The sequence below is a fragment of the Trichechus manatus genome, unplaced genomic scaffold, assembly GCF_000243295.1.
Source record: "Trichechus manatus latirostris isolate Lorelei unplaced genomic scaffold, TriManLat1.0 scaffold00002, whole genome shotgun sequence".
Classification (NCBI taxonomy): Eukaryota; Metazoa; Chordata; class Mammalia; order Sirenia; family Trichechidae; genus Trichechus; species Trichechus manatus.
In genome coordinates, this window is record NW_004443938.1 from 1 (window position 1) to 10141 (window position 10141).

A 10141-nucleotide genomic window follows, 5' to 3' on the forward strand; every position below is an offset into this window, starting at 1 on the left:
ACCCTAACCCTGACCCTAACGCTAACCCTGACCCTAACCCTAACCCTAACCCTAACCCAACCACAGGCACAGAGGTTCGGATTTACAATGGTAGTGCAGAGGTTACGAACTTGGCTGCTAATCAGAGGTCAGTGGTTCAGATCCACCAGCTGCTACTTGGAAACACTATAGGGCAGCTCTACTCCATCTTATTTGGTTGCTGAGAGTCAGAAATTACTCAACGGCACCTGACAACAACAACGTCAAATTCTGAGGGACACATTACAATCCTTAGCAGTCGTTACTTTCAGAGAGGAAGCTACTGAAATCATAAATATCCTAATTTTTCCAAGGTCTCTATTCATTTTTTTGCATATCTTGGAAAGAGTAAGAGTGAAACAGAATTGCAATCCATTTTAGTGCAGAGCACATAAAAACCAAGTAAGCATACCAAGTACTCACATGGAGGGAGCCCTGACTTGACTCCCTGTTTTCAACCTATTGTGGTCATCTCCTACTTCATTGGATAGCAAGATTTTTAAGTTTAATTTTTTGTAGTCATTGATCTTTTAATTTTATTTGCATCCTAACTTTGTAAAAGTAAACATCCAGCACCCTAGCTGCAGTGACAGCATTCTTAATCCACGATGATAATGGAAAGGTTTGTGGTACATAAATAATTTGAAGCATAAAACGCTGTTCTTCTAGATCTCTTCTCTTGTTCCTTGATTTGGCAGAGACTTGTAATTATTTTTAAATACCTATGACTGACTCTTTCATTTTATAATCTTTAGTAGTGACTTTTCTTTCTTTGCACATTATAAACATGGTTTTTATGTGAGATAAAGTTCTAAAGAATATAAAACTGTTGTTAGAAAAGTAACTTCACCCTTCCAGTGTCCACCTCCTCTCCCATTCTCAGCTCCTTAGAAAGACTTATGCTAAAAGAAATCATGGCAGCTGCAGCAGAGATTTCGGATGCAGTATCTGCCTTGTTCGATGGTTTTATGTATGCTTTTTTGTAACGCTCTCAAACTACATGTCTGCAATATGTATATGGGACTATTATATTGCTTCTGTAATGATCTTAAGCCACAGATGCATAAGTTACTTATAATGTAACTTAGAAGTAGAAAATTTCCTTCCTTAGACATAGAAGTCTGTCAATAATGTGATAAACAGCTTTTTACTTGTCTTTATCCCTGTATGCTTTCATAACATATAGTTAATTCTTGTAAGCTACCCTTGAGACATGTCATAACCTCCCTCATCTCTACACTTTGAATAGACACGATAGTAAACAACCTCCCTAATCTCTAAAGCTTGAAGAAAAGATTCTGCGTTAGGCTAATCTCTAACCCTAAGACGGTGTAACATACTAGTCTTTGACGTCACACTGGCACTTAACACAAGAGGCCAAGGTAAGAAATTCATGTATAAACACTGAATATCCACTCTTCCAAGGACAGAAGGCAGAGACAGTGTCACCTCTCAACTCTGACTCCTCCGAAGAGGAAACCCTGCCAGAGCGGAGGCTGAGACTCCGCCTGCTGCCACCATCCTCAGATCCCAGCTAGAAGGATCTCTGCAAAGTCATGGTCAAGCCTTCCTCCCAAGACCACTGGTAAAAGGTAAATGCCTGAAGTCTGAAAGACTTGGACTCTACCCACTGAGTAAACGTAGTGATCGTAATTGCTCATTCTTTCTCAGGTTCTAAGCGACTGTTGAGAGGTATTACTTTCACGCCATAGAACAACTACCTTGCAGTAAACTGAACGAGTTTACGCACATCAAACCGGAGCGTTTCTCCACTTATTTTAAAATAACATTTTTTACCTAATGCAATGAGTTCGCTTCCTGTAGTCTTGTTAAAGAATAAGAGTCATGCGAATTTGAGGCAAGGCATGGTTTATTGCTCGCAGAGAGCAAGGAGACAGGGAGATCCTTCTCAAAGAACTGTCTCTCCTTACCAACGACTGGAGGAAATTTTAAACTACGCTGGAAAGGGGAAGTCATACATATTCATTAATTGTCTGGGAAATTATATGCATATTCAAAAAGGGGTGTGGCGTAGGCGTATAGGCTGCCACCGTTCCCTCAAGATGGCTCCTGGTGTACTCGTGACATGTGTGTTCCCAAGAAAATGGCGGCGTTTACTAAAATCATGGCCACCGGGTTCACCTTCAAGTCACCTACTGTTTCATGGCACATGGGTGATGTCTGGTTTTAGCCAGATTGCCTGAAAAACAACTCTAAGCTGGAAAATAAAAAGGAAACAGGGTGGGGTCGCAAGTTGCTGTTTGTAGTTGCTCGGAAATTTTCTACTGACATAGCTTGTTGCCTGAGGCCTATCTAGCCCCTAGCTGGTCTCGATCCTACAAGACAAATGGTAATTTGCATCCCCCTAAATTGAACTCGGAAACCCTGGTGGCATAGTGGTTAAGAGTTCGGCTGCTTACTAAAAGGTCAGCAGTTCGAATCTACCAGCAGCTCCTTGGAAACCTTATCGGGCTATTCTACTGTCTTATAGGGTCGCTATGAGTCAGAATAGACTGGACGGCAGTATGGTGAACCCTGGCAGACACAATGGGGTCCTCAGGTCATTCCGCCCCATAGGTTAAGAACATACTCTAAGCAGTCCTCATAGTCTAGAGTAAGGAAGCACGTTCAGTGTTTTTATGTCAGGAAAGTCACCAGGATGTGGAGAGCCCATTTTCTTAGTACGTAACGGCCGCGTTTCCCGCTGTCTTTCTCCTCCCCGCCCCCCTCCCGATCCTGACTGCGCACGTGCGTTCGTGGAGACGTGCAGACACACTCTCCGCCCCGACAGCACGGGCCAGAAGTTAGGGCGCGAGGGGTGGGCCTCCGCTAGTGTTCTTCCTTTGTCCCGCCTCCTCGCCTCTATCTTCCAGTTACTTTCCCGTGGGCTACTCTGTCGGTTTCCGGTCTTCCCCGGTGTCTCGTTTCCGGTTTCCGGTCTGTGCGCCCCGGCCGGGCGGCGGGCCGAGTTCGAGCTGGCGTACAGGCTCCGCGTCTCCGACCCCACGTGTCGGCGCCCGCCAGCCCCATGGCCGCGCCCATGGCCGCGCTCGTGGAGCTGGGCTTCGCGGAGGGGGCGCCGGTGTGGCGCCTGCGCAGCGCGCTCTTTCCCAGCAAGGTGGGAGGGCGGCCGGCGGGGCTGGGCGAGGCGGGGCTGCCTGGGCCGGCGGCGCTTTCCTGCCCGCGCTGCGGCCGCCCGCCCGCCTTTCTGCTGCAGCTGTACGCGCCGCTGCCCGGGCGCGCCGACGCCTTCCACCGCGGCCTCTTTCTGTTCTGCTGCCGCGACCCGTCCTGCTGCGCCGGCCTGCGCGGTGAGGGTGCCCGGGCCGCACTTAGGGGTGGGAGGGGCAGTGCCGGATGGGGAGGCGCGGCGGGGGAAGTTTCCCCGGTGGGCCTTACAGTTCCAGGTTTTCTTTTTGTGTTTCGCTGTTATTTAGATTTTGGAATAGCTGCTACATGCACACGGTAACAGTCAAACAGCACTCGGGTGAACGATGGACAGTACCTCTTCCCCGGGTCGCTGTCCCACGCACCAGCTTCCCTTCTGGAGGGCCCCGCTGTTCGCACTTCCTCAGGCGTCCTTCCAGAGGCGCCCTGTGCCTTTAGGGAAATAACATGCATTTACACAGCCTCATTCAATAAGTACTAGATAAGGGTCGTTATGTTCAGGTAATGAAATTGTTTTGTTTTTTTTTCCAGGAAAGGGGAATCCAATAGCTTTTTCACATTCCGGCAACCTAATTAACGATTAGTCTTCACTTGACACACTCGCGGGAGCCAACCCCCATCCACGCAGACTGAGTTTCTGAATGTTAGAAGTTTCTTGTTGTTTTCTATTTGTTTTTGCCATTCTCTTCCAGAAAATTAGCTCCCTGAGAGGAAAATCTTCCTCTTATTTGACTACTTTTTTAAGTGAGCCTCTTTTCAGTCCTGTGCATGAGTGGAGGTTCAGCTTTTTATTAACTTGAATTGCTGTATTGTTTTATTGAAAATATAATTTTTCTCCTCATTCTTAGTTTTTAGGAATCAGCTACCCAGGAAAAACGACTTTTACTCCTATGAGCCGCCTTCTGAAGAGCCTCCCCCAGAGACAGGAGAATCTGTGTGTCTCCAGCTCAAGTCTGGTGCTCATCTCTGCCGGGTATGTGGCTGCTTAGCCCCCAAGACATGCTCCAGGTGCCACAGGGCACATTACTGCAGCAAGGAGCACCAGACCCTGGACTGGAGGTGGCACAGGCAGGCCTGTGCGCGGGCAGGTGAGGCTCATTGTGCTCACTCTCAGCTCCTCCACAGTTTCTGTCACTTCGAGGATGAGTGTACGAGTTAACGTGAGAAAAGACGTAGAACTTCCAAGAGTTTCATTGCCGGCCATGTAAGCGCCCTGGGGGTGCATAGCGACAGCTGTCCTGACCTCTGCAGGCTCAGAGGAGGGTCTGGCTGATGTGGCAGCTCAAACACTCCAAACATAGAAGCCGTCAGTTTATTTTAGGGTTTCCTTGTCCTTGAGATTAAACAGTCCATAAAAAATTACGATTTTCTTTTATATTTCTTTTTGGATTTAAAACTGCGCACATTTCTAACCTTAACTCACCACCCTCAGGGGCTGATGTAGACCAAGTACCAGCCTCAGAGAGGATGGGGGATGTCTGATCATCATATGTAGAATAATAAACTGCTGTGTTGACTTTAATGTGGTCACTAATTTTGTGCTACATGAGCAAGGTAGAGTGAGGAGAGTTTTTATGTAGCAGAAGTTGCTGACTGTAAAGAAATTCAGAAAATGCAAAAGTGTATTTAAGGGAAAAGTCTGTCCTCTCCTCAGGTCTGTGTCTGGCCATCTGCTGGGTTCATTATTTCCTTCCAGATATTTTTGAGTGTATACACAAAAATATGTTTTATTAAAAATTAATTATGCTTCATACATTTTACAAATTCCCGGCTTCACTGAAAACTTTGTTATAGTCGTTTTTCATGTCAAAGAGTAACGCAGACGTTAGGGAGAGTCATTAGATTCTCACAGGACAGTCAGAAACAGTTTATGACGGGAGAGCAGAGAGAAACTGTGTGAGAGATTTTTGGTGTAGTAACTCTTAAATTACAGTAAACCAGCCGTCTGAGTCCCTGTGTGGTACAACTGATTAATACGTTCAGCTGCTAACTGAAAGGTTGGAGGTTTGAGTCCACCCAGAGGTGCCTCAGAAGAAAGGCCTGGCAAGCTACTTCTGAAAGATCACAGCCACTGAAAACCCTATGGAGAGCAGTTCTACTCTGAAACACGTGGGGTTGCCCTGAGTTGAAATCGACTCCGTGGCAGCTGGTTACTGGTTAAGGAGCTGTCAGGTAACGTGGATTGTGTGGACATTGTGATTCTGAGCATGCCGACTGCAGTCATGAGACCAGTCTCATCTATTCATGATTTTCCAGGATAGCGTCCTTCCATTAGCATCTTCACCATTGTTAAACCAAGTTGCCGTGTACCTTGCCAAGCTTTTTATTTGTAGTTAGGTGAAAATCTTTAGGTTCCATTCAACGGGAAGTTCTAAATTGACTTCCAAAGAGGTTGTGCTGATTTAATTGTTATTCACAGTTGCTGGGAGTGCCGTCTTTGTGCTAAGCAGTTTAAAGAGAGATGTTTAATGGACTTGTGTTCTGCCCTTCAGTTCTTTGCCTGTTTACATTTTCTCTAGAATGGCTTATAAATGTGTGGCCAAGCAACCAGACTTGAGCTGTGGGTGTTTGTTGATCCATGGGGTACTTTAAGGAATCAGGACACTCGGCTTCTTTAAAAGATAGAAGGACAGTGCTGGGCTCGCCTGCCACTTGGCCACACTCATTCAGAGTTGAAAACCAGCTGTCCCCAAGCACAGGCCCATCCTCTCCGGTCACCCTCTGGTTTCCCGATGTTCCTTATGTTATCAATGACGCCAGAAAGCCCAAAGTAACAGTGATTTAAATAAGATCAAGTGTAGTTCTCTCACACGAGAGTCCGATGGCAGTCATACTGGGTGGCACGGTGCTTCTCAGTGTGGAGTACTCACGCTCCTTCCACCTGCATGTCTCCATTTCTAAGGTTGCTCGTGGCCCAAGATGGCTACTGGAGCTCCGGCTATTAGGTTCACGCTCCAGGCAGTAGGAAAAGGGGCAAGACCCTCTTCCTCTGAGGACAGTTTCTGGAAGTCTCAGTGACTGTTGGGCTTTCATGCCATTGGTCGGGGGCTGGGGGCTGGGGGCTGTCTGTGTTTTGGGAGGCCATGTGCCCCACTGAACAGCAGGGAGTCTTGTTATGGAGAAAGAAGGGGAGTGACGACTAGGAATGGCTCCTGGCCTGCTGCAGTCACTCTTTCCTGTCCTGCTGGTGTTTTGTTCTTAGAGTGGATAAATACTTCTCAGTGCCCACGTCTCTATGAAAGTCGTGAAGACAAAGATAGAGATAGGAACTGATAGTTTTTAAGACCTGGTTTATTCTACTTGTTCATGCTCCCAGGTTTCCCTCCTCACGGGTATATAACTTACGATCCTTCATCTAAAATGCAGAAACAATGTGTTAACTTGTTAAGAAAAACTGTTCAGGGAATATGACATGTCAGGAATAAAAAATTTTTAGATCATCGTCAAAACTAAATGACTATAAATGACGGTAACAACTTTTGTTTTAGGTGATTTGGAGGATACAGTTCCAGACCACAACTTCCTTTTTCCAGAGTATGAGATTGTGATAGGAGCAGAAGACGAGGCCCCTCCTGAAGTTCTTGAAGAGGAAGATGATGTGGAGCCCATTGGGAGCATGGGTAAGGAGTCAGTCTCAGAACTTCACTCAATAAGTAGTTCAACATAACATCCGAAAGGAAGCTCTCAAGGTACTGACGAGACGGGCAGGAGGCCACAGCCTGTGATTTCAAATACTGCCTCAGGTGTGGACCTCCTTCCCTGCCTGCCTCCCTGGCACGGGTCAGGCATTCTGGCTGTCTGTGGAGACACGTCAAAAGGGGGTGTATAGATGGGCAGGCTGTACAGGACAGCGGACACTAGGCGCATCTGCCTGGCCTGAAGTTCGTCTCAGATGGAAGAGGACCCCATGGGCACCCGGCACATTGCTGGCCTGTGACAGGGACCCTCAGGAGGAGTTTCTCTCCCACCTTCATGCCGTGGAGGTGTGTAAAAATGGCATGGCGGGGTCATCTGACCTCCTTTAACTTCGCAAGTGGGGAGGAGAATCTAGATCAACAGCCCAAGGCTGATTCCTGTGAGATGGAGACCAGACACGCCTCCTCTCTCCACCATCTTTACCAATTCTGACACCAGCTGTCCCGCTCACAGCACTCTCTACTTCTCTGCTGAGTTCAGTAGTTTGTTTCAACGGCCACATACAACTCAAGCTTGACTTCATCGACGTCATTAAGGTTGACTTTACTTTGAGGAGGCACCTCTTCCCCCTTTGTGTTTTGAGTGCCTTACAGCCTGAAGGGCTCATTTTCCGGCACTAAATCAGACAGTGTTCCACTGCTATTCACAAAGTTTCCAGTGGCCAATTTTTTCAGAAATAGACCATGAGGTCTACTTCTTAGTGTGTCTTAGTCTGGAAGCTCAGCTGAAACCTGTCCACCGAGGGTGACCCTGCTAGAATTTGAAATACTGGTGGCAGAGCTTCCAGTATCCCAGCAACACCTAAGCCACCACAGTATGACAGACTGACAGACACGTGGATTACAACACACGGAGTATATTTACATTCGAGTTCAAAATGATAGTGACAAGACACCTCCGTGGTGGTTTTTGTAGGATTCTGGAGGCAAACTCATGATTGTGACCACTGGTAAATCAAGAGTTAGCATTTAGCGAGTTTGTGGCTTTTTGCAGTCCGTACTGGATTATCCACGTATGTGATATGTCTGGGATTTACTTCAAAGTCACCAAGTTGGGTAGGAGGGACAGAGAGGAAGCGTACTGACCTGAGGCGACAGTGTGGGAGCTGGCTGGGCACGTGGTGGTCATCTGAGTATTCTTTCTGCAGTTGTAGTGTTCAGAATTCTCCAAAATAGAAAGTAAAAACAAAAAGGAAAATGCTTCCTGGAGTTAGTGGCCGGAGCTCAGGCCATCTGGGTCCTGGTGGAGAGGCTGGGAGGAGAGTGTGGGGCCCGCAGAGGTTTGGTTGGCTGGAGGGAGGTCTCGGGCCCTGAGTAAACGAACGTACGAGGTGGGAAGGGGTGTCCGTGGCCCAAAGATACTCACCCTGAAGGTCCCCTGGGTGTGAGGGACTGAAGTCTGGTGGCAGTTTAGCCGCAAGGCTGTGTTTGCAGCCAGCACAGCCACTCCCCCCGGACTGGCGCTTCTTGTGTGAAGCTTCCAGGGAAGAACCCGGAGGAGCCGGGTCATGAATAGGCCCTGGGGTCCCTGGGGGTCAAGATGGTTCTTTGAGCAGGACAGGCCAAGCATGAAAGTATGTGGCTCATCTCACTGCTTGCTGATTCTGCCAGCATAAGCCTGGCCATTTAAACGGGTCCCTCACGTGTGTGTATGGTAAGTTGTGGGCGCTAGTCCTGCTTTCCATAATGGTATTGGGGATCTTTCAGGTGAAGCGTTTGAAGACGAATTGGAATCCATGGCAAAGCACGAGTCCAGGGAAGATAAAATTTTCCAGAAGTTTAAAAAGCAAATAGCCCTTGAACCTGAGCAGGTAAGCTAGAACTCCCTTGTGCTTACCGTGTTCTGGCCAGGCCATGTTTTATGGGTGTAAAGCTGTTCTGTCCTCCAGAGCCACGAAAGCCTCGCTGGCTGTCCTGTTACAGGTAGTCTGTGTAGAAACTTGTTGGCAGTGCCAGTCCATTGACAGCCATTGCAAGACTAAAGGTTATGCTGTTTGCCATCTAGATTCAGTATACTGAGGCTTACTACGTGCTAAGACCCAGGGGCTTGGGGTAAATGGAGTTTAGGGACAAAGGGCAAGGGGAAAAAGGTATTTTTGCCTAGTTTCCAACAGTGACCTTTGGCTTATATGACCAGCATGTCAACATGTTAACACAAAGACATTGGTTTTGTGAACAGAATGCGGGTTTTGGAGTTGGAGGGGCCAGGTGACCTCCCACTCATCGGTTCGTAGCCTCTGACATCACCTTATCCACCAGGCGTGGAAACGCAGGGTCCAGGTGCATGGTGAGCACTCAGCACATGTGGGACTTCTTCCTCTTTTTCTCCATCAGGATTATTCCCCTTCACTGCCCTCACCATAAACTTACGCATCACTAAAGACAGAGAGGGCACAGCTGAATTCCCATGAACAGCCACTGAGTCTGGTACATACCAGGGCCTAGAGCAGGAACAGGCCTAGTCCTGCGCACTGAGGCGGTTTTCCACGCTGCGTGTGTGACAGACAGTAGCTTTTCATCACAGAGTCCACCTGGGGTTGTAATGTCTACCCAGACACCCATGTCTCCCTGGGTGCTTGTCCCTTTAAATTTCTATCCAAGGCTTCTGTGTTTGCGTGAAGGTTGCCCCGTGGGGGCAGAACGGGTTGTGGGGAAGCAGAGGAATCAGGTCCCTCCCCGTGATTCGTGGTGGAAGCCGACCACATCGAGTGGTGTGAGCAGTGTTGGCTAGAACATAGATTTTCGGGGTCCTCTGCTCCGGTTGGCAGTGGGAGCTGCATCAGGGGAACCGTCCTGAGGAATCCGCGATGTCCGGTGAGAGGACGGCGCTTCTGGTGACAAGCCATGTGCTGTGGGGGGTGCGAGCAGGCCGCCATTCCCACACGGCGTCAGGTGCGTGTGCCTGTCAGCAGCTTCCAGATGAGCCACTGACATTTGATGATCCTGGTTGGTTTCAGATTCTCAGGTATGGCCGTGGGGCTGCCCCCGTCTGGATTTCTGGTGAAAATGTCCCTCAAGAGAAGGATATTCCGAATTGTCCTTGTGGTGCCAAGAGAATATTCGAATTCCAGGTATGACGTTAAAAGTATTCCAGTGGCCCCCAGACACCCTTTTAGCTCAGTGGTGAAGTTACCTCCGAGGTTCACTGTTCAGCCTGGGAGTGGACAGCCCCGTAAAACCAAATGAGACTAATGAGGTACAGGAGTCCAGTGACAAGGGCCAGAAGGTAGAAGGGGACAAGGAAGCTGGTGATAGGGAAC

General features: G+C 48.3%; 1 protein-coding gene across 1 annotated transcript in view; it reads left to right on the top strand.

Moving 5' to 3' along the window:
• Positions 1-3012: 3012 nt before the first annotated feature.
• The window catches only part of PDCD2 (programmed cell death 2), a 9680-nt gene continuing 2551 nt past the window's right edge, over positions 3013-10141 (top strand). The window contains exons 1-5 of the mRNA XM_004368769.2: positions 3013-3329; positions 4035-4274; positions 6675-6806; positions 8589-8692; positions 9839-9952. Of these exons, the coding sequence (XP_004368826.1) occupies positions 3047-3329; positions 4035-4274; positions 6675-6806; positions 8589-8692; positions 9839-9952 (873 nt within the window). The 5' untranslated portion in view covers positions 3013-3046. The remainder of the gene's footprint in view (positions 3330-4034; positions 4275-6674; positions 6807-8588; positions 8693-9838; positions 9953-10141) is intronic.